This window comes from Onychostruthus taczanowskii, unplaced genomic scaffold, assembly GCF_017590055.1.
Source record: "Onychostruthus taczanowskii isolate IOZ18803 unplaced genomic scaffold, ASM1759005v1 scaffold17, whole genome shotgun sequence".
Lineage (NCBI taxonomy): Eukaryota > Metazoa > Chordata > Aves > Passeriformes > Passeridae > Onychostruthus > Onychostruthus taczanowskii.
Genome location: NW_024498906.1, coordinates 8,126,758 through 8,151,821, shown reverse-complemented (window position 1 = coordinate 8,151,821; position 25,064 = coordinate 8,126,758). Strand labels below are relative to the sequence as shown.

The 25,064-nt window shown below is 38.7% G+C and overlaps 1 protein-coding gene across 1 annotated transcript in view; it reads right to left on the bottom strand.

Annotated features, from left to right (window-relative positions):
• Positions 1-25,064, bottom strand: part of SYTL5 (synaptotagmin like 5) — a 50,099-nt gene continuing 25,035 nt past the window's right edge. The window contains exons 6-17 of the mRNA XM_041399897.1: positions 22,897-23,026; positions 21,065-21,194; positions 19,194-19,300; positions 15,107-15,199; positions 11,285-11,350; positions 10,150-10,328; positions 8,802-8,904; positions 6,385-6,546; positions 3,176-3,284; positions 1,844-1,979; positions 747-955; positions 1-143 (exon numbers count right to left, since the gene is read on the bottom strand). Coding sequence (XP_041255831.1) covers positions 1-143; positions 747-955; positions 1,844-1,979; positions 3,176-3,284; positions 6,385-6,546; positions 8,802-8,904; positions 10,150-10,328; positions 11,285-11,350; positions 15,107-15,199; positions 19,194-19,300; positions 21,065-21,194; positions 22,897-23,026 — 1,567 coding nt within the window. The remainder of the gene's footprint in view (positions 144-746; positions 956-1,843; positions 1,980-3,175; positions 3,285-6,384; positions 6,547-8,801; positions 8,905-10,149; positions 10,329-11,284; positions 11,351-15,106; positions 15,200-19,193; positions 19,301-21,064; positions 21,195-22,896; positions 23,027-25,064) is intronic.

Below are 25,064 nucleotides of genomic sequence, written 5' to 3'. Positions count from 1 at the left end.
TCAGAGTCTGCGTTTTCCCATGCTGGATCTCAGCATTAACACCCCTTCCACAGCAGCTCCCGGACTGTCAATCATCTTCTGCCAGAGGTGCTGCTCTTCCCCTTGGGAGTCCATCCAGTCAACCTCCTTGCCATTGCTCACACCTGAAAATTGTAAAAACATGGCAATTTGCCATTTTAGGAAGCAGTTGGATAACATCATTCCTCATTTACTGCAACAGTGTACAAGAGAAATGATAAGCACTCTACACTTCCACCTGTACAGGGAGTTGTAGTGAAAACAGGCAGCTCCTGGAGAGCACCAGTTTGTCATATCATGAACACCTTCAGACACATGGGCAGAGGCTCATCCACACTGCACCACAAACAACTTTTTCCCAGCCAGCACAGGGGGAATGGATTCACACCTCTTCCAGCTCACACCATGGCCAGCAGAAAGGCTGCACAGAAGTAGTTGACTCCTCACTGGGATGCTAAGGAATGCTTCCCAAGGTATTCACAGTTCTTTAGACTGTGCAGAAATACAAATGGGCACAAAATTTTTGTGCCTCATTCAGTGGAGGAAAGAACTAAATCATCTACAGGTTGTCTACATGTTGCCTTTTCTCCTTTTTCAAATTCCACAACTTCCTGTGTATTTTCAAAACACTCTGTAACATTTCTGTCCTCCATACACATGAATCACGTGGGGTAAAGGAAAGAGGAGAGCAGAATAAGAGAAGCAACATGAGTCAGATGGAACCTTACCATTTCCAGTGCTCAAACGGACACCTCCCAAAAAAATATTACTGGAAAGTGACTCCTTGTCCCACACAGTCAGCTCCAGGCAGACATTCCGTATGTCCCCTGAATTCAAGCCACTGAAAGCAAAGGTGTGATTCCACTGGGGGTTCACACTCCTTTTTACTATGGGAGTTTTGTGTTTTGTAGCCTTGCTGTCATCTGGGAGCAGGTATCTGGGAGATAAAGAAAAGGATAATGAATATGGAAATGGATTTTCACATAGTATTCATAATATATAACAATCATGTAGAAGCTCAAATGGGGTCAGGACCCCATCTCCCCACTGGTATTATGTTAAGCACCTACCTCAAGTCTTATTTTGCATTGGTACTCCATTTGTTCTCACACCTACAGTGTCAGTTACCATAAGCAGAAATTGCAATTAGATCTCCTTGCCCCAAGACTCAAACACAAACTTTTTGTTTCAGTGAGGCTAAATATAGAGAGAGTCATAAAAACATTGGCTAGAAAGGCCCTCTCTGGAGTCATCATGTCCAGTATCTGTCTCAAAGTGCAACAAGAGGTTGTCCAGAACGAAATGAAAATTATTTTTTCTACTTGAAATGTATGTGCTGAGTGATAGTTTTAAGCACAGCATAAGATCAAGATAAATTCTAAGCTCCACCAGGGAATTAAAGACAGGATGTTTCCTTTGGACCCTGTTTAGTAACACCACTCAAACCATTACTATGAATTGCAACATATCTAGTAATCAGCAAGCCTAAAAACTAGCATTCAGAGCAAAAAATGGCAAAGAAAAATGTTTTAAGATATCTATTACTTCCTAAATGTAACATTTATAATGCATGTCCTACATTTATGAGAAATCCATTATAATGAGAGATGCAGGATTTAGTCAATTTTTTTCAAACACAATCATTCTGTGTAGTCTGCATTTTGAGTGTCCAACACAAAATGCTGCATATCTAAAAAACCACACATATGCTGTCATACTATGTAATTTTTTTTGTGTACCCACAGGCTTACAGGCATGTGATACAAATCTTACATTAGATCCAGTGCAGTCATTAAAAAAAAGGAGAGGAAAAAACTCCACAAACCCTTTAACAAATGTATCAGATGTGCCTCCTGATTTCACTGCTGTTAAATTCTTTGCTTCTTTGATGAGGACTTCTAATATGCCTCCAGATGGCAGATGAGAATCTCCTTTCTTTCCTTTTTTGAAGCCTCTCTTTCCTAAACATAGAACAAAGTTGCAAAATTACAATCAGAAATTATATTGTAATGTATATTATATACTCACAGACTCCAGGCTGAGGCACTGACCCCGCTCTAATAAATATAATATCTAATAGATGTAATGTATCAGTATATATTGTAAGACTGATTTAAAAATGTAAATTGTCTTGGCTAGATTTTTGAAAGCAATCATCAGGAGTGATAGTAAAATGTACTAATTTTAAAAAATGCAGACTGTATCTGGACTGAGCTGATAACAATGAGCGTTTAGGGGAGCAAACCTTACTACTAGTAGAGGGAATATCATCTGTCATAAAAGAAAAAAGAAAGGAAAAGAAAGAAATCTAATCCATCAAATGCAAATGCTGACAAGCAATACTGTCACTGAGACAGTGATGTACCTGCATCTGGTACATCCATGTGCACCCAGGTGCTACCCAGTGATCGCTCTCCCTTCAAAGGTTGCTGTTCCTCATGCTAATACAATACAAAGAGAGAGTAACTCTTCTCCCTTGTTCATTGCTGGTGAAAATAATGGCTCATTCTAAAGAACTCAAGTAAGATTTTACAGGACTAAATTGCACCAGTAATACAGTAAGACTGAGCAGAGGAAAAGCAGTGAGAAAAATGTGTGACAATGAGGAGGCAGATTAAGGTGAATTAAGCATGAAGAACTAAGTGAAGTCTATTACTTGATCAGCTAAGCACTGTATATAACTAGCTCAAAAAAGAACTCTCAGACTACAATGCAGACAATTTATTTCTCTGTGGATGCCCTTGATCATGTTACCTAATGTCTGGATTTTTTTTTAAATTAAGTCAGAGCCATGCATCAACCATTGACTGCATATTCCTCTTCCTTTCTCTCTCCTTAAGTTTAGTGTAAGAGAAAAGAATGAAGCAAAAGGAACATACACATGGTTCAGAATTTCCATATAACCATTGAAGCAAGGCTGGATAAGGCCTTGAGCAACCTGGTCTAGTGGAAAGTGTCCCTGCTCATGGCAGGGGCTTGGGACTTTGATGGTCTTTCAGGTGCTTTCCATCCCCTTAGCATTCTGTGATTCTATGAATGAGCATGTTAAAGTATGATTTCAATCTTCACCAATACCATTACTTCACCCTAAGTGAGGATTTTTAATACATCATCATCACATGATTTTTAAAATCCTCATTATTAATGTTTGTTTTACCTTGGAACTGCCCCAGAGGAAGCATTAGGTTTCTGTCTGGAGGAATATAACGTAAAACCACTGTCAGTTCTCCTTTGTATTGAAGCCCAAAATCTGTCACAGCCTCCACCTGAAGAGAAAACAAACCAAGCAGAAACCCAGCCAAGGTTAATCATTCAACTTTTTATTTTGATTTTAATTCTGTTGAAATACAGCAATACATCCATATAATGTTTTAAACACTTCTTAAACACATCCCGATGTACCAGCCCACTTTCAGATAATAAGACATTCCAAATTAGAGGCAATCACTTTTTAGAAAACTTTCTGAGCTAGGGATGCAAGCTCTCAGAAAAATAAACCCATGTGGCATTAGACAATGTTCAGTGAACACACAGAGGAGAGAGTTATTTAGCATAAGTGAAAAAAAACCAACAGCAAAACCCCCCTCAAACTTATTTCTGAGTATATAAACTATAACTGATTAAAGCTGATAGTTGGCCCTTGTTTGCACCAGTCAGGATTTAAAATGTAATTAGTTTCACGGATTTTAGAAAAATCACTCCTGAGTCAGTCTTTGACTAGATGTGTAGGGAACAAAGGTAAGGGAGAGCAGAGTGCAGTTTTGAAATAGAAAACCTCTTAAAAACTGTTATTTCCAGTGTCCTTTCTCTTTTCTACAGAGCTATTATTTCTGCTTTTCTACATATTTTTTAATAAATGTTTAAATCTTACCCAGAAGCATGCAATCAATGCTCTTCAGTCCATCCTTTTAAAAATATCAGGCCTTCACTGGCAAGGTACTGAACTTCCATTAACATTGTAAAAAGTTGGAAACTACATTTTAAAAACATTGGGTGCATCACAGAGAGCTCTAACTTCACTGGTGGATCTGGGACTACTCAGATGCTCTCAGCAGCCTGGTCCATGGGAGCTGTCCCTGCCCATGGCAGGGGATTGGAATGGGATGATCCTTAAGGCCCTTCAAATCCAAACCATTCTGAGACTCTGTGATGTGATTTCTGTACATGCTTCAGTGCTTAGGTTTGGTACAAATGAACAAAACTTCCTGATTTCTTCAGAGGGACGAAGGACATGGATAAAGGGAGAGGATCCTCCAGCACTGCTGGAGGCACATGAGGCACCACAGAAGCCTTTAAAGAACTGCTTGTGGAGGAATGTCTGTCCTGTGAATGTCTGACCTTCCATGAGATGTATTCAGCTTGTTTCCTGACACCCACAAAGGTCAGAGTTCTATTGCCCAGAGAAAACAAGCCAAAAAACCCCACCAGGAATTCAAAAGGTGTGTGCAGAGAGCCAGCATTGCCTTCACCTCCCAGACTCCAGGCTGAGGCACTGACTGCTCACTGGGCTAAGTCTGCACCCAAGAATGGGACAGAGAACAGCAGGGCTCTTTTGAGACTTTGAAGCATTTTTAGAGCAACACAAGCACTACAGTGTTGCTCCACACACTGAGAAAAACAGTCCTGTCTGACACCAGTGTCCAATGTCAGCTGCTACAACAAAGGACTAAAGAAAACCTGTAGTAAATGGCTGTGGAATGATTTACACATCTACACTTTGCCAGTCAGGCAGCTCACTTTTGGCCTAAACAAAGCAAGTTTAAGATCAAGTTTCCCATAAAGGCATCAAAGGTTATTTTTTATTTAGTTCTACTAGTGGACAAGCAATGGTGTAAGTCCTAATGTCAGAAAAAAATTTGTCAGCCTCTCCCCCAAACCCACATGACCCTGTCTCTCTTTAGCCACAGAACTATTTTCTCTACTGTTTCTGACTTAATCACTCTCCTCTGGAAAACAGATCTCTCAATGCTCATAGAAGAAACACATCTTCAAGTTGCCAACCTTTCACTAAACTAGCTAAATGATTCATGATAAAACAAACAAAGCTCTGTAATAAATCCCAGAAAATGTTTGATTGCCATTCCTCCATTCCTGTCTCTATCAGGAGTCCATATAGGAGAATAGTGTGTATTTTTTGCATGGATATCAACCAGTGCTTCTTTTAGTAGTAGTAATTGATATATGTTTTTAAATATCATCCTTGCTGATCAAAAACTTTAGCAGTGTTCTAAGTTTAGAAAGATTATTGGTAACAACTTAGGAGGCAGACAAGACCAATTCTGTGTTTGCTTTCTTTGACAGTAAAAGAAGTAATTTAAAAATATTTTTATTGGGTTTGGAAAAAATCAGATACCACCTTCCAGCTGGACTGGCTGAAATGCTCAGTGCCTCATGGCTTATTTTCCTGAGCAGGACGCTTCATGAGTCTCTTGGTTATTTTCCAGTTAGGATTAAAAGAAATTACCTAGAAATTAATTACAGAGCAAACAGATCCATCTCCCACCTGATAAAATGGCAATAAATAAACACTCTCTCCTGATACCCAAAAGATAATATGATTTCCTTAAATGTAATGAACACGGAAAAACCAAATAATCTAGTCAACCTTGACAATATTAGCTGCATACCTTATATTTTTTTGAAATTAGAAAGATACATTTTCTTAAATGTCAGTCTAAACCCTGAGAGTTCCTGGGGATTATGGCTGCGGCAGGAGCAAGCAAGAGAGAAGCCTTTAATCCTTTAGTTTACAACAGCTCTTTGAATGTCTTCCAAAAATAAAAAAATGAACACCTTTGCCAGCGCAGGAGAGCCCAGGGCACAGAAGTCACCCTCCCCTCCCCTAAGTGCAGGGCATGCTCTGTGTCACAGACAGCTCAATCTGCTTTTTCAGAAACCTCCTCTTGTGCCTTTGCAGTAAAGGTGAATGAGAGAGATTAAGAAGTTGTTTTGTCACATCTGAGAGGTATAAAGCACTTTGAACGGAAAAAAATAAAGCTTGTTTCTTTAACAACCTCTTAAGGGTTGGGTAAGGGAAATCATAGGGAAGTTCTTTGTTTTATGTGCTATTTTAAAAGATCAATGACTTTACTAAGTCATTTTTATTGGAGTTTATTACAGGATGAATTTATGGTTTCCTTAAAAGCTTTTTTGTTATTGTTTTTAAGTAGCCAATAATATGTGAAAATTTCATGGAGACTTTAAAATCAGCAAGCTTTTACTGAATTAAGAATAAGTAATTTTTTTTTAAATTGTCATATGAGACACTTATAAAGTCCTGCTTATAAAAAAGTTCCAAAGGGAAAAAATAACTAACTCTTGCTAAATTTGCTTCACAGCACTTTCACCAGTCCTGGAAACCCTTACCTTGGGCTGGAGCACAAACCATTCATCGCCCTGATTTTCAAAGTTCCAGGAATCAAATGGAATTTCCACTTCCCCAAGGAAGCTGTTGTGTCCAAATCTGTCATAGTGCCAGACAGAGACCTGTAGGGTCCTGGTTTCCAGCTGTGAGTGACTGATGACATACTACCAACAGAAAAAGAGAAAAAGAAACTCTCAGAATAAGCAGAAATAATATTTTCCACAGAGCCTTTCATGGCTCTAGCTCAGTTGCACCAAGCCCACAGCAGTTAACAAATGGAGCATGAAAGAGAGATTTGTTTTCCTTGCAAGCAAGATTGACCTAGCCAGAAAGCCCATAATATTAATGTGAAATCTTTCTTTTCTGTATACATCCAGTGATAATTTATATATACATAAATTCTATCACTATTGTGGCTTTTCTTTTGGTATAGTTTACTGAGTGTTTATGACTATAAAGTAAATTATGATGCTTAAAAATATGATCCTACAAGTTAATTCCCTACAAGTTTAGGAAAAGGAGCAGATCAACATCCAGGTTGATAAAAAGAAGCAGCCCCACTGGTTCTTTCATCCCTATAGACAGTCTGCTTAACATTGCTTTCCAGAAGGCAACCTTTCATTTCCAATTTTTTCTTTGTATCTTACAAAAATTTGTTCTGAAAACACATACAGCAGCATCTGCAAGGCATGCACTGAGCCTGTCAGTAATCATTGCTGGGTTTGAAAGCTATTAAAAAACTCATGTCTAGCTATTAATATACCAAAACTATTTTAAAAAATCACATCTAGATATTAATATATCAAAGCTATTAAAATACTAGCATTGTAGTCTAGCAAATACACAGAAAATTATAAACATCTGGAATTCTGGCTCTGCACACTCTACTTTTAGCAAAAAGCCTATTATTTCCTTGACATTCACCCTTCTCCCAGCGTTAGCTGAAGAAGCCCAGATGTCTTATTTTTGCATCAGGAACAATATCTGGGCATGGACAAAAGCTGAACCAGTCAAGTCAGTTGGCCAATTATGTACAGATACATTTACAGTGCCTAACCCTCTATGCCAGCTGTTCCACTGTGAGAAACCTCATATTCTGCAACAATGGAGTAAAAGTCAAAGAGGGAAGATACAAGCCAGATATATTTATGTTTCTTTTCTTTTTTTTTTAACAGGATTTTCAGTAGGAATGAGCAACTCTTCCTTACCTACGCACATTTCAGGTAACTCCCTTTTGTTACAATCCGCATTTCTGAGAAACTTCTGTCCTATCTTCAGCCAGCACTTATGTTTAGTGCTATATTACTTGATAAATAAGGTAAAATACTTTATTTTTCCCAGTTCAGACAAGCCTTAATTTTACTCTATACCATTTAAAAATGAGGCTATAAAAGTCTCTCCCTTGGCAAGCAGCACAGCCAGACCGAGTGTGTGTGCCTGCAAAATGGTTTTGTAGCCAGGCTAAGCCAAGTACACCAGCCAGGGAACATCTGTTTGCTTCTATTATAGGAAACTTAAAATGTAAGTGAAATTTAAAAAATAAATATAAATAAATAAATTCAGGAGAAGTTAAAAGGGGTTTCTGGTTTCATGGCAGCCTGCTGGATAACTCCTTTCAGTTGGTAGGAAAGGGAAGCATCAGGAGCCTTGAGGTCAAGGTGCCAGAGAGGCAGAGAAGGGGCAGCAGCCCCCCCAATCCCACCTGCCCCACAAAGCCAGGGAGGTGAATAAGCAGCTCAGCAGAGTTCAGCCTTTCTGGTGGGGATGGGAGAGCTGTGGGCATTGTGTCCTCAGGGACATCAAGCCCATTGCTTGAAACAGAAAATGAACTTCACCACGGGTTTTTAAGAAGACAAATAGTGAAGCAGATGCTAATATTTTTTTATCAAAGTTAGTTCTGCTTTAGAAATAAGTTAAACCTCCAAGAAGAATTCAGATCTTACTGCAAAATGTTATTTTCTCTTCTAAATCAGTTAGACAGGAAGTTCTAATCTGGCTTTGTTTCAGCATCAGGCATATAAAACCTCTAAGGTGCTTTTAACAACTCTAAGGCCAGGCTAGATGGGAACATCAACAGTTTTGAAATAGATCTGTGGAATGGAAATCAATGGAATTTTTAACCATAAAGGAGAGAACCAAACAAACCAATTTCTTAATGCTGAAAGCCACAAACTGAACTCATAGGTTTGCTAGATGCTTGTATTTTTAACCACAAAGGAGAGAACCAAACAAAACCAATTTCTTAATGCTGAAAGCCACAAACTGAACTCAGGTTTGCTAGATGTTTGTGCTTAAACACCTTCCCTTTTGAGGCATTTCTTCCAAGTTCTAATCCCTGTACTGGAACACATATAGAAAATACCTGTGAGCACAAGTGAAACATTCATCAGAGCACAAGAGAGAGAGAGACTCTTCTCACCTTCAGCGTCTCATTAAATTCTGGGTTGGTGCTGTTACTTTTAATTTTGGTCTTACGCTTACTTTGACGGGATTTATCAGGCAGAAGGTAGGCTTTGACATATCTGCAGAGCAGGGAGCAAAGGGTTAGCAAGGAATATAGAATGACCAGTCTGAGCAAAGACCTGACATTGCTGCATCAGCAACACATATGAGGAAATTCGTTTTTGCAGTATAAAGAGTGTAAACACGTAACAGAGAATATGCAAAACATGGAGAAGTATGGCCCTTACCTACAAACGTGGTGGTATAAGTCAGATAAGATCAGAACAAGAAAAGGTAGAGCTAAATTAATTTATTTATCCTCAGAAATGCAACAAGCTTTCCTAACAATTTCCCCTCTGCCATATATGATTACCAGCTGGTCACATATGACAAGATATACACCAAACCACAAGAGAATTAAAAACTTTGTAATTTTTTATACCATAGATTTATCATTATTATAGACACTAACTGTTACTTTCTGCTGAGAGAATTTACGTATTATACTGAAAACTATTACGAGAGGCTCAGAAAACAGCTGGGGTTGTTCAGCCTGCAGAAAAGGAGACTCAGGGGTGACCTTATCACCATCTACAACTCCCTGAAATGTGACTGTGCTCAGGTGGGGCTGGGCTCTTTCTCCAGGCTGCACTGACAGAACCAGAGGACACAGTCTTAAGCTGTGCCAAGGGAAATATAGGTTGGATATCAGGAAAAAGTTTTTTATAGAAAGAGTGATAAAGTACTGCAATTGTCTGCCCAGGGAGGTGGTGGCGTCACCATCCCTGGATGTGTTTAAATAAAGATTGGATGTGGCACTCAGTGCCAGGGTTTAGTTGAGGTGCTGGAGCTGGGTTGGACTCGATGATCTTGAAGGTCTCTTCCAACCTTGTGATTCTGTGAATTCTGTGAAAATATGGTGCTTGCAAAGTGAGTATATGGGCCCATGAAAACAAAGTTATTTCCATTAATCTTTGCTTCCAGAGCATCACTCCTCTCCTATACTTCAGTTTTGATTACAGAAGTAAAAGAAATTCAATGCTGCCTGGCCATTCCTTCGTATTTTTTTCCCTTTTAGTATCAAATAGGTTGGAAATTTAAATAGTTTTACTGTTTCCCCAGAACAGGTACATGTTGCCTTAAGAAGGACACTGGAAATGCCCTTCCCACAGGGAACCCAAACCCAGCCATCACCAAAATGCTGCTTGTACCAACTGGATCCTGTGAATTCCCAGGCTTGAGTCCCAAGCCCTGGTTAGAGCCAGGATGGGATGTGCTGGGGACACCCCAGCAGAGCAGAAGGAAATTAAATTCTCAGTGCTTACGGGTCGGTCCTTTGCTTCCTCTCGTCTGCAATGGCCAGGTTTCTGCAGCTCCTCACCAGGATGTTGAGGGCCCCAGTTTTGTAGATGTAGTTGATATTGAGGAGGATTTCCCCGCTGACCTTCACGTTGCCATAGTCACCGGTTTCACTGTAAACACTCACCATGCTGTTAATGCTCGTCTGGAGGGGGACAGAAAAAGGGCTCAGAGGCTCCAACACTCTGCTCTTTCCCAAAATATGCTGCTTTTTTTTTTTTTTTTTTCATAAAGCTACAGCCTTGCAATATTGTCACACTTTTTAGGACTTTCTATGGAAACAGCTATATCATAGAATAGAATTGCCATGATTTGATGTGAAGGGAATAAGAGCTGTAGTTAATAGTAGTTTAAATGTCTAGACAGATGTTTTTCCATGCAAGACTCAAAACCATTTATAAACATGACTGAATTTAAATTACCACCTCTTAATTAATATATGGACTGAAGAGCAGATAGGCTACATAAATTGTAAGCTCATGTAAGTTCCAAGCAGAAAAAAAAAAAAAAAAATTCACTTCTCTGGCTCACCTAATTTTTACTGAGTCTTGTAAGACAACTGCTGACAGAGCCCTTAGGAAAACTTACAGGGATGCTTCCCATAATGGAAATAGTATAAAACCGCATTTATTTAAAGTGACACCTGCCTCTCATTAACAATTCTAAAAGAAGGAGCAAAATTCAACCCTCACCCTATTTCTTCATATTTTGTAAAGTAAAAAAATTATATTAATAATACCACAATTTTTTCTGCTACAGTGTAATATATCATCCCTCAATCCCTCTTCCTTCACACTCATAAAATGCAGAGTACTGCTATGAGGATTCCCTCTTCCAAAAGTTTACACTTAGGAAAAAACCTGAATATTTTTTAAAGAAAACTGGAGAAATATGCACATTGCCAGAACCAAAGCATTTGAGAAATCTGGCATGCCTTTCCTTTTGAGTCATTGAATAAAATTGCTCCAAAACATATATAACCACCTAAAATCTGACATACAGGAACCTTGCAAGACACCCAGGTACAGTCTTCAATAAAAAGAGAGAAAGGAGAGAGAAACCTTAAAAGTAAGCTAGAGCAGAGGATTCAGGAGAACTCACAGTGTCACCATCTGCTTCGGGAACATTTAAATATGTCCATTTTCTGTCAGAACCTTCTGGGGAGTTCTTTAAAGAAGTCAGTGCAAAAGATCAAGAGAAAAGAGCATTAGACTACTGCAATAGGAAAGAGTAAGTGCAGTGAGAAATCTTTATCTATATAGAAAGGTAAAGGAAGTTTGCATTGCAAAGCCATAGTGAGAAAGCAAGAAAAAGGTATCACCAAATCAGAGAAATGCTGTGTTCTCCATACACTTCAAGTATTGAAGGATGCATGGCTCAAAGTAATTACACAGAAATGAGGTCATCTCTGTATCAAAATAAACAAGTTATGTTTTAGAACAGTAGCTCAGCAGGTTTGGATTCACACTGGATTACACTGGATTTGTTCTCATTTACATGTCCATGTCACTCCTCCCTGAAGCCAGCCAAAATCTAAGCATTCCTCTGTTTGCAGCATCAGTGCCTCTGTAAGGAGGGGCAGTTTCTCTGTGGAGTTTGTAAGGACAGATGACAATTGCACTAAAATGTTGAAACATGTCACTCTGGGGAAAAAAATATGGTAATTCATTACTGGGGGACACGTTTTCCCTCCTCTGCTTGCCAGAGCAGGATCTCACCAACTGTGTCTTGATCCATCTCCTTCCCTGGCAGCTGCAGGGAAGGGCACAGTCCAGGGAAAGGGCCACACAGAAGGAATTGGTTTGTGACAAAAGCCAGCTCTCCAAGCACCCTGCCCAAGGCCCCTGCAGCACAGGAGGCTCAAGGGATAAACAGTTCTGTGTCAATGTGGTAAACAACAACAGACAGGAAAAAGTGTTATTTGCATAAGCAATTATTACTCTTAAATTTAATTTTATATCTCATGTAGGAAAAATAAACAGCAAAAAGAAGTGGTTTTGATGTATTTATGCTGGCTGGCTTTATCCTTAATTAAGAAAAAAAAAAAAAAGAAAGAAAAATTGTTGTCCTTTTAATCCTTTTTATAATTGTATGAAATTCCATTAACTGGACTGGTTAGAATTACTGGAGAATTATCAAGACATACCAACCAAGTGACATATTTCCTCCAATTTCTAACATGCCTTGAGCTAAATTCCAGCCTTTACTATTTATACATTTCCACCTCTAAAATACATGAAAATATCCTTTTATACTGTTAGGGAACTTAACCACTCCAGTATGTGCTAAAAAATGCCTAAATTATCCCTGCAACAATTTGTATGCCCACTTCAGAAAAAAAAAAAAACACCTCAAGGTTATACCAATACAAGGAGGTGGATGAGTTGTTTTCTCCTCCAAACACTTCTTCTCTAATCTAAATACTTTTTTTCCCTCAATCTTTATGTAAGCAGGCAGCAAGGGATGAATGGCTGGGGTAAAAAAAAAAAAAAAAGATAGAAGGTCTGAAACAAATAGATGGCCCCTGACCCTTGAATTTATGCAAACACAATTTCTGATTTGCTTGCCAACCATGAATAAAATTATACAAATTTAATAAAATTTGATAAACTTGACTTTTGTCCCCCACTCCCAGACTCTGTTCTGTAGAATTTACACTGGACATTGCATACACTAAATGTAAAATCCCAAAGAAAAATACTCATATTCCTGTTTAGTAAGTAGCAAAAAACATATGAAGGACACAGAGTCTTATTTTGATACCTCACTAAGAATTATATTTGTTTTGCCTCATATCTTATTGCTGCAGTAAAGCACTGGAACATTTTAGTCTCACTGATGGGGTGGGTCTTGACAGCAACACATAAATATGTGGTGGAAGAAGGATGAAGAGAAAACTGAATTCACAGTTCATGCAATAGCACTGGGAAAACACAAAGTAAAAGACTAACACAGATACAATTTCTCTTCAATGTCACTTTCCTTTTCTATTTTTGCTCATTCATGTTGCAGGTAGATTTGAAGTGTCTTTTATCCTTTGTGATATTTCTTTCTTTTCCTCAAATAGTCATTGTAAGACTAGCCATACTTATTTCAAATTCAAGAAAAAGGAAAGGAAAGGGAAAAGGAAAAGGAAAAGGAAAAGAGAAAAAACAGTTATGAGTCTACTGTTCATTAATAACATTATTTCAATGTGATTTAATAGTTAAAAGTCATTTGACAGATAGCACAAGATAAAAAATCATACTGAGCAAGAAGGCTCAAAGGCTTAAAATAATCAAAGTGAAAGTAAAAATATCATGGGAAAATGTTAGTAACACTTAAGGTGAATAAAGAAATGAACCTGTAAAATTGCCCTTCTCTTGCAGGGAGAAGCAGCTGGCCATTCACAACTTTGCCATTAACATTGCATGCAGTGACATTAAAAATCATGTCATGGTGAATAAGGAGATGTGGGAGCATTGAGATGTGAGATTATCTCAAACCTACAGCCCTGGAAAAGCTGCACTTTGCTTAAGAGAAAGGTCAGAGGGAAATCTACAGCAAAGGACAAAACCCAAAACATGGATAGGATGCTGCCTGAAGCACAGAGGGAAGGATCTCTAAATGCAGTTCCTAAATCAGAGAAAACACTTAAGCCCCTGCAACCCTCCTATCAATATTCAGAGGAAATGAAAATCATTCTGTCTATAAAATGCCTGGGATCAGCAAGCACTGGAGGCTGTGAGTCACTGCCAGCCTGGGCTAAGGGGTGTAATTAGCCCAGTGTGCACAGGCTACAGAGCTCAGGTCTGACATGGTGTGTCTGCTTAGTGAGCAACAAAAATCAGAGGGGAAAATGGTCTGACACAGCCAGACGTAAAACATCAAAATGCTCTGTCAGCTTAGATTCAGCCAACTCCATTTGTTTGGGACCAAGAGCTTCATTGGGCATTCCCCTGGCCTGGCTTGCACAGAGACTAATGGGGGTGCAGTCTATAAAGGACAGTTCTTTAGTTATTGTCAAAGACAATAATTTTCCCCCTTTTAGTATTCAGACTCATCTTTCTTCATCCTCTTCAGCACTCACACACTCTACACAGAGTTACAGCTTTGTGCAGTCCAGAGCTATTCTTAGACACAAGCCATAAAGAAGGTGGCCAGAGAGGACTCTCTGATAATATCATCAGTTGCCCACAGATCCCAAAAATGAGGTACACAGCAGATAACAATAAACTAGACATGTTAACAGTTGCTTTTATTATCTATTTTCTTTCCCAGTGATTAACAGCCTGCATAATCAACAGCAGAACTTTCTTATACCAATTTTGTTGCTACCATTAGGTGCAGCTACCTCTTTATTGTCACCAAACTAATCCCCAAGCACCTCTCCCCTGCAGTAAAGAGAAATACTTTCCAGATGTGGGTGGCATAGGAATCATGCCATGAAGAATGAGAGAAAGCGAGCTGCGGGATGGACAATGATTCCATGGAAGTGGGATGTGTGCAAACACAGACAAATGTTTGTGTCCCAAGAACATAAAAGATCAGAGAGCATTTTGAGAAGGAACTCCCCCTCCACAGCCTTCTCTTTGTTTCAATTTAATTAAGATCAAGTGCTCCTCTGCCAAGCTGAGCAGTCACACACAGCAAACACCTTTGTTTTGCCTTCTCCACATGTAAGCTTGTTAATAACCCCAGCATATGAGGAAGTCTGCTAATGAGTATGCAAAATAGTTTTCTCTTTCCATGCCCTGAAGTGAACAGCATTTTAGCTTTGAGCTGCATTAATAATATAATATAAAGTCTATCTGAATGTTAAAAGATGTTTCTCAAGTGTAGAATGAAAGATTAATGTGATAAGTGATATGAAATAAATTCCTTTCTGGAGGAAATATGGTCTTTTGTGGAAGGACAATGCATATTTTCTACCCAAGATCTTACTGTTGATAATCCACTTGTCATATGTTCATGCTTTCTTGGATAACAGGAGGCCACTATGTCATCAATATCTTCTTCTGTTTCATCCAGATAGCCCTAAATGACAAACAGGCATTTTAGTTGTCGTGTTCTGCACTGTATTTGGTCAGCCTCTGTCACTTAATTTTGGTTCACAAGTTTTCCACTTTAGGAAGATGAAGCTGGATGCACTCAAATTCTGTTCTGTAAAGGAATTTTGGTTCACATTTTCCACATCTTTACACAGACACAGAGCACAAGGGGAAGAGACAGCTGTGGTTTCAGGATTCAGTTTTTAAAGAACTGAAAATCTTCACACATACATTTCATGTCTTATATCAAGCTTGTTGATAAGCATTTTTAAAAGTAATTAAATTTCTGTATTGTATTAATAATAAAAAGGTGGAAAATCAGCAATTGCACCAAACTAAGTGTTTAGTAATTGCACAGCTTCATAAAGATGCTTGAGTTTTAATAAGCAAGACTGAAATTTAGCATCTTTAACCTATATACAGAAAAAAATCAATTTTAAACACAGTAATGAAATAAAGTCTAACCAAATTTTTGCACGTGATTGATGGTCCTAACGGGACACTTAACTTTTTCTTAAAATAACAGGAAAAAATGCCAGCAGATAATTATAATCCTATTAGGCATAGCTTGGAAATTTCAGTGTTTCCCTAAGCCTTATGGCAGGCATATTTTGAAAGGCTTTGTTTTTAATTTTAATGGACGTCAGATTTTCAAGTTTCTTATATCTGCTTTGCAGCTATAAAAACCCTACCTTTTGACCCACCTCCTTCTCTATTGCTTAGTTGCTCTCACTCTTTGAAGCTAAACAGAGAAATACTGTATTCAAATTCAGGAGTCTCAAAGACTTCTGTGCTAATCAGCAAAAGCAGAACAGGCAGAAATGCTGCTGGAGAATTGAACTCACAGTTTACATAAAAAACCTTGCAGCAGATTTGCCATACTTTACAGAAAACTGGCTGTTACATCTCTTCTTCTTTGCTCCAGTGACTGAACTGATATGAAAGCACCTAAAAGTGATTTTCTATTACTTTCCAATTGTTATTGCATATGTAATACTGAGCAGAGGGAAACCAGAACAAGCTATCCCCAAAATTTACATACTGAAGAAGACATTTAGTTTCACGTTCTTACCATGAGCTTGCTCTGCTGGTCTCTTATCTTTCTCATTTGTTGAAGGCACTGTTAGTACCCCACAGGAAAAAAAAAGGAAGTAATAGATACTTTATACTAAATGAAAGGAAAAACCCTTGGAGACCTAGGCACAACAGAGCAAACTATTTCAGGGAGACAGACAGCTGAATCATTCAAAAGTAAAACCTCCCAAAAACCTGAAATAAAACAAAAAAAAACCAACAAACCACTCCACCTATAATTTCTATTCCCTTCATTAAGATCAGATGTCAGGTGATGTAGTCTAGTTTTAAATTTGGAACAGGAATATAATTTTCTTACTTGCCTATGGAGCAGGAAGAAAAAATTCTATACATGAAAAACTCTTTCCTTTACACTGTTGTATGCATACCAGTGAACTTGAAAATAAACAATGCTACATTTTTACTGCAAAATAATTAAAGAGAGGGAGGGAAAAAGTAAGGCAACATTTTTAGATTGGGGTGTTTCAGGTCTAGACACTCAAATTCTAACATTGCTTCATGGAGTCCTAACAACTGCTGAATAGCAATTTTTGCCTGCAAGCAGAAAACTTGAAAAGAAAGGTTAATATACAACTTAATGTCTTATTTTGCACCACAACGATTAGATTTCTCAGGAGCTGTTACAGAATTGCAACTATGAAATTGGTTGCTGTTATTAGCTCATTAAAGTTGAAGCCAGTAGGATATTAATCTCATGGTCTCCAGCGGGGGCTATAAAATGCACATTATCCAATTACTCCAAAAAAAGCAGCTGAGCATGTAATGAACACTACTTGGTCAGGAATTCAACACACATCTCTCTAGAAAAGGTGCTCACATTTGACCACAACACTGGATGTAGCTGGTTCCCATGCTCCTTGATACATCTGTACCACACCATGTGGGTTTTGGGTCTTGTCCCTTTTCATTGTCAAAAGCAATACCAAGATAGAGAAGCAAAATATCCATTCAATTTTCCAGCTGATTTCTCTGTGTGGGTAAGGGGTTTCTGTGATAAAGGTGGGAGCAAAGGAGATAAAAGCTTTTCCCATCCTTTCAGCTGATGAATTCCAGCAATCTGCATATCCCATTGACACATGGCATCCCCCCCAGCTCTGCTGTCAGCTCCCAGCAACCAGGAACAAGAGACTGAAGGACCTCAGCTGGAAGAGAAGGAGGTGTAACTCCAGCTTTTCTCAGGCTGCAGGAGCTGTTGTTACCATCATCAGATACCTTTCTCTTTGGCTCTTATATCAAATAAACTAAATTCTAGCAGGAATACAGCTTTTATCTCAAACCACTACATCCATAATGGATATGAGACAAAACTCTGAAGGACTCCTATGAGACAAGCTACCCTGAATAAATATGGTAGCACAGAAGCTGATGAATGCAATCAATTCATTTCATAAGGCAGAGAAAGTGAGGATACGGGTAAAATCAGAGAACTGTGACTCCTGTTATTGAATGAATTTTAAAGGGGAATTAGCACCAGACTCCAGAGCAGCTAAATCAAGGTTATGCCAGAAGAGAGGTCTCCTGTGCTAGCCAAGAAGCTACAGAGTTGCAGAGATCCAACCTGAAATTTCACTCAGCAAGAAAGAAATACAAAATAAAATCTCTGATTAAGAAGAGAAAATTCAAAGAATGAGTAATGGAAAACCTCTTTAGATTTGTCATCCCTGGCAGCTGCCTCAGAGAAATATCTAAATTGTAATGCCAATTAGTGCACAGAACAGATACAAAGAATATAAAGTCTGCATTTTTGTTTTGTGCCTTTCTTCTGCATTATTTTCCAGCTTCTTAATAAAGAACACATCCTTTTTTGTTATTACAATTTAAAAATAAACCACTTATTTTTGAAGTTTTTCTTCCACCAACACCTGACACACAGGAAGGTCTTTTGTTAATTCCTCAGAGATTAACCCAAAGCAATCCTGCAGGCACATTCTCTGTCTGCTACCAATCCAAGAAAAGATGGAAATCCCTTCACATGGTTTTCCACCAAGACTCAAATTTCAACACCACAGGAAGGAGAGACATCTGCCATTGCCAATACTCTTCTGGAAAGAGTAGATGGAAGGGCAGGATTATGACAGGCAAAATGCATCAGCTACCAGCACACATTTGGAAACTTTAGAATAAACTGTGATTAGATGAAGAATTATTTAAATAACTTCCCCCCACCCCCTGCATAATTAATAAGCTTGGATGATCTTTTATAGCATTGATGCACATCTGCAGATTGCTTCTATCTTGGATATGTGCATAAGAGGAGGTGGAAGTTGTGAATGAATTCAGGAAAAGCAATCCATAGAATGCACAAAAAAAGGCATGGAGATGTATGGAAGCTTCTATCTTGGATATGTGCATAAGAGGAGGTGGAAGTTGTGAATCAATTCAGGAAAAGCAGTCCATAGAATGCATAAAAAAGGCATGGAGATGTATGGAGGAGTCAACAGGAAGATGAGGCAAGCAACTTTGCCAGAAGAGAAAGTTGGGTCTTCCTGCTAAAAATACAGATAAATGGAAAACCAAACCAGGTAGATATTAAAGCCTTTAAACTATGAACTTTCTCAGCATCAAAATTAAAACCTATGCAAATATGAATTAACAGAATTTTGGAGCACGTACAATTTAGTGCCTGAAATTTATTTTCAGGTTAGGTTTCTTTCATCTGTGAACTCAAACACACAGCAAATTAACTACAAATTGGAACCATGACTATTCATTGAAATCACTCTACAGCAAACATACTCAGAGGATGACACTATTAAAAACTCATCAAATATCCACAAAAGAATATCCTGCTTTACCCATATTTTGTACAGATACACAGTCCTGATTTCATTGGTCCAAAAAAACAGAATTTCCACCAAATGTACATTTCCATATTTATTACTCACCAGTTCCTGGTCTAAGGCACTAGGTACAGATTTGCTTCTTATGCTCAGAGTATCCTCATTTCCTTCAGAGAAAGATTCACTCAAATCTATCTCAGATCTGCTACGGTCTGGGAAACAAAAACAATTTAAATGTTTGCCACAGTTTAGAAATATTCCATTTCATCTTCCATACAAGTATTGTCCCATACCCAATGTTTTTTTAACAAAAAAAAAATTAAAACAATATTTTAATTATCTGTCAAATCTATGGAAACTGAACATCACTATGATAAATGGAGAAAGAAATATGCTTTCTGATGCTGCTCAGCCTTCTGGGCAATAATTTTACCCTTGTACTGTTTATTTATCTACTCTGAATGTCTTCTGTGGATGATACCATGGGTCATCAAGTTTTTTACTTTCTCTGGCAGGCCTGTTAGCCTGCAAAACTCACTGTCCAGGTGTTCACAGTGACTGTCACATCTACCACCATCACCACCACTAAATCTCCCCAGCATCTGCATCACAATCAAGCACCTGGGATACAGACGGATGTAGAAAGTATTTCTGTCATTAGCAGTGTTCCTGGTAGAGAAATTAGGGGGAAATAAATAATCTCAAGAACTCCAGCAGTCTCTCTCAGTCCTACAGGTCTCTTATCCACTCCATAGCATAAGACATAGAAAATCTTTCTCCAAGGTCTCTTAGTCCTCCCCATATAAGTCTTTTGTGTGACTTTTTCAATATATTTAGGAAGAGAAGAGAGTACTTTTAGATCCTGCAGGTAGGAATCTGAAAGGTTTTTAACTGTTCATCTTCTACCAGCTCTGCAGCTGATGTGGCAGGAAAGGTCACTCCCCTGAACTTAATGTCCTTTGAGTTTTGTCAAAGAGACAAATGTAGTCTGAGGTTCCCAAGTTTCCTGTAGTTTTGCTTGTGTTTGGAAAATGGAAATGGAAAAGTCTATTTTGTAAAGTAGCAGGAACAGGAGAATTTTTACTTCCTAAATAAGTAGCCATCTGTAACATCTCTGCCTGGAGTTGCACTCAGCAGTATTCTCAAGGAAACTGACACTTTCAAGCTGAAATGTCTGAGGTAAAGAACATTGCCTCCTTGGATTAGCTCTGTGGGATACACCTCTGGGTTTCTGCTTTGGGCTGAATCCAGCTACAGTAAAGAGAGTCCTGCTGTGTTTCAGAGAGAAGCCTGTAAACCCAATCCCACTCCATCAGCCCTGCAGGAAGCTGACTGAGTGCTTGGGAGAAGCAGAAGAGTGCAGGATGCTCCTGCCTCCCATCTGAGGGAAGAAAAAGAGGATTTCTAGCCACTGCTGTGGCTGTGACAGCACCTTCCTGTGTGAGCCCTTTCTATCTACCAGCCTCCAAAGAAATGAGGTAAATTACAGATGGATTGGTGTGTTCAGAGCATCACACATAAAAATGAATAGGCAAGAAGTCTGTGAGGGGCTTGTTTTCTGACCACACACTGTTTCCCAAATTTGCTTCTGGGTCAAGTGGGTATGAAATGTAATGGCAGGAGCAGAGTAATATTATATACAGGTAATATTTCATACAGGGGGGCACAAAGAGAATGACTGAACACCATGCAGTTGTGAATGAAAGCTTGTAACAACTCAAGAGAATGTGATTTATCTAACAATAATGTTGTACCAATGTTTCTGGGGTAAAGGATTTCCATTTTTTAATGTAAAACTTGTGAAGGGGTAAAAACTTGATTAGTGAAAGGAAAGTGTTTTCAGAATGAACAAGTTTATGAAACTAACATTTGGTCTTTCAACATGTTTTAAGAACGGAAGGAGAGGAGTCACAAGAATGGGCATAATCCTCTGATAATATAGGCTGCCAGAAAGAAGAAAAGGACTTAATACTTGCCTGATGACAAAGATATCCGAGAAACTGCAATGGAAGGTGTTCCAGATGGTTTCCTGCAGTGCTTCTTTACTAAATCTTCAGGTACACTTTCACTTGCTGGAATAATCATGCCATTTTCCATGCCTATGTCCTGCTCAAGAGGAAAAATGCACAAGTCACAAATACAAAATATAAGTCCTATTTGTTTATGAAAGCATAATTTCTATTAGATTCCAGAACCCCAAAACTCCTTTAACATCCAGTCTATTACTGAATATATTTAGATTCCAGTTTAATCTGCTTTGCTTAGCACTGATGATGCATAAAATTAGCACAAAGATGCAATTCTTGCTTACATTCTGAGTTTGCAGCTGAAGAATCAGGGTAAAGTATCAGGGGAAAAAAACACTCGAAAGAAAGACAGAAAGAAAGAAAAATAAAGAAAAAGAAAGAAAGAGAGAAAGAGAGAGAAAGAGAGAAAGAAACCTATGGGTTTTGTACTAGCACAATGATTTCAGTCAGAGCAAAACCAAACGCACTTGAACTAATTAAATTATGCTAGTATAACCCCTTAAATAAAGCCAGTATCCTTGATGTCATTATGACCTCTTGCCTACCTGTAAAAGAAAAGCTAATAACATAACTCCATCTAAATAAAATGAATTTTTCAAACAAACTTAATGCACTTGAAAACAAGTCAGTCTTTAGGCCGACAAGAACATAAATAAAACAACTGTTCATTTATTTATAGCTCCCAAAACTGCTCTTCATATACACTAACTTATTTTTTTATTAGGAAAGACAACATATTAGACCAAGTATCTGGAAGTTAGAAAGAAAATTTATGTGTTCAAGGGGTCTGATCTAAGCACTCTTCTACCTTTTTTCCAAACTTTAGTGGTAAATATCCCCAAAGAGGTCTAACAGCATGTGAGAGGTGTTCTGACGTTCTGATAACATGTTTATAACACATTTTGTGTTATGGAATAATTTATGCAGAACCCAGTGTCCGAATCCAGAAAAAAACTAAAATCAGTTTGGCCTGATTTTCTGCAAGTGCTGGACTTGCAAAATTCCCCTTGGCAGTCAGTGGCAGAATGCGAGATTGCACATGTTTGGAAGTCACATCCTTATTTTACAGCACTTACTCAAGGCTCCAAAGTGCCAAAGAATGCTTCTTCCCACCCCTTGTCCTCTCAGTTCAGAATCTGTAACTCATTATCTAATGCTGGACATGCACAGCAATTTTTAGGCAAAAGAGAAACGCCTGCCAAACCAAAAACCGCATTACTGGTAAGAGCAGGAGGAGCTCTGCTCTGGCAGGGATCTCCACAGCAGAACGGAGGCTGAAATCAGACTTTCTCTGTCAGACTCATCCTTATCAATGCAGGATTGATCCCCAGCCAGAGGAATAACTTTCAATGACTCCATGATTTCAGAAGGCTGAACAGCTGCTTTATTAAGCTATACTATATGATTCTATATTATTCTACGTGCTATACTATACTACCAACATGCTAAAGAAAAACCCATGACCCTTTCAGACAGTCATGACACAGCTTTGACCTAATTGGTCAATCAGTCCAAACAACCACCCCCAGAGTCCAATTAACAAATCACTTTTGGTAAACAATCTCCATAACACATTCCACATGTGCCAAACAACAGGCGTGTCAAATAGAGATAAGAATTGTTTTCTCTTCTCTCTCTGAACTTTCTCACTTCCTTCCCCAGGAAAAATCCTGGGAGAGAGAATTATGTCTCTCCCTGTTCAAAGAGTGTGTGAATGCCACACATCCTTGCTGTGCTGCAAACCAACCTCCCAGGGAGATCCAGCCCAGCGCTGCCCTTACCCCGCTGCAATCCGCAGTCATGCTGCGCTTGGGAGAGCGTGCCAGGGAAGCCTTGGCAGTGCTGCCTCTGCCTCTTGCATGTCCTGCAGCAGCCCCTGCACCGCTGCTGCCCAGGGAAAGCGTGCTGCCTCTGCAGTGGAGACAGAGGAGGGAAGGGTTATTGCTCTGAGCAAAGCCAGACAGCTCATTTAGCAAATTTAGCAAACCACTGCAAGAAAAGCACTGTGCTAACTTTATGAGAGTAACAGAGCCCTGATGGACTGGGGGATCACCTGGAAAGAAAAAACACAGGCAAAGATGAATTAAAATTGCTTTACACATACAAGTCATTCGAGTATTGTCAGTGCTTCTAGCAGAACTGCCCAAATGGGCAGCTCTTGTCCAGGCTGCAGGAGCTGCGTTTGTCCCTGTTCAATCCACACTGCATTCACATCCAGCAGGAGGAGAGGCAACTCATGCTGCCATTCCTACCAGGCTGTTCCACTGGTGTCAAGGGAAACTGCAGTATCATGACACCTCTGAATGCTTCTGCAGCCAATTTAATGCCAGCACTATCTCCAGAAACTCTAAAATCCTTGTGTATCCATCTCTATCCATACATCTCCAGGAAAACACCCACTTATTCACTGTCCTGTTTCTATGTGTTTTTTTGGTGATGTGGTTTTTTGGTGTTCAGTTAGGACTTTAGACCCAAACCAGTTGATTCTTTCAACCAATGTGGAAATTTAGGAAGGTTGGACAGGTCTTCTTGGAGGTTTCGTAAAAGAGACAAAAAATAATCTGTGACCAGCACACCAGACCCCAGTTTCTGTCTAACATCACAACAGTTGAAAATTTTTCCACGGAACATTTTCTGCTAGAAAATACTGGCAAATGTGAACACTGTGGATTAGAAAGTGTAATCTTTTGCACTTTTTAAACATTTTTAAACAATAAAAAATATTTTAAAATGTGTCCTTAGTTCTTATATCAATCTGCTATTAGAGAGAGATTTGACACATTTTATTAACATGTTAAGTAGACAATAGAAAAATAGTGTTGTGACTATGCCAGGCTTCTCCTCATGGTAGAAAAGACCTGAGTGCAGTGGGGTGGAGTGCCCATGTAAACAAGCCTGAAATTCCCATATTATTTCTCCTAGAAATATCCTGACCTGAGGCAGCCTCCCAGTTCAGTCAGCAGCAAAAATATTTACAGCATTCAGCATTAAACATTTTTGCTGGAGTAGAAATAAACCAGGAGAAAAGGTGAATTCATGGCCTGGGTTTCCCTGTTCCCAAATCAATACATCTTCTCTTAAACGGAAACATTTAAAAGGAATAAGAATTCTCTCTTGGTTTCCCTGCTGGTAGGTGAAATACTACCAATTTTGACAATATTACTCTGGGCTTTGGCACAAGACACCAATTTCACTAGATGAGAATGAGATGACAAGTGGAGAAGAAGTTGTCATAATGACTCGATACCCCTTAATTTAACGAGTCTTGCACTCTGACTCTGGGAACCAGCTAGAAAAAATTATTTGTGTGAAAGTGAAGCAAGGCAATCAAACATAAAAACTGTCTTTATAGACTACTTCACTCCTAAATCTGTACAGAGAGTTTATCCGGTGCTGAATTCCACCACCCAAAAAAAATTATTTTGCTTCATTCATGGTTAACTGCATGATAACTTATAGTTTGGCACACAAAAAGAACTTCACAGACCTCTCACAAGCATCCCTTTGTCCTTATCCTGGTAAACTCTCAGAGAAAGCTACTAATATTGCATAACCTCTATTAATCAGCACAGACACCAGATTCCTCAGGTTTTATCCCTTAGATCCTTCACTTATCTCTATTCAATGAAAATGCAGAAAATGAGCAAAAATTCTGCTTCTGGTCTCATAGAAGTCAGGTATAAGTCTGGTGAGATATAGAAGACCTAATAAGCTTAGTGAAAAAAAAAATAGTGAACTGGAAGTATTAAAGAAAACTGGCTTGAAAACTGGATTGGCTGGTAGGGCTGCAGCACCCAGTGGAAAAAAAAGAAATTAAATTAGCAAAAAGAAATCAAGAAGGTTGCCACCATCAGTTTAAGGTATATTGCAAAACATCTAGAAACTGGGATTTGAATTGTAGGTAACAAAGAGAAGCAAGTTCTTGCTTAAACAAGAAGGTTTATCTATG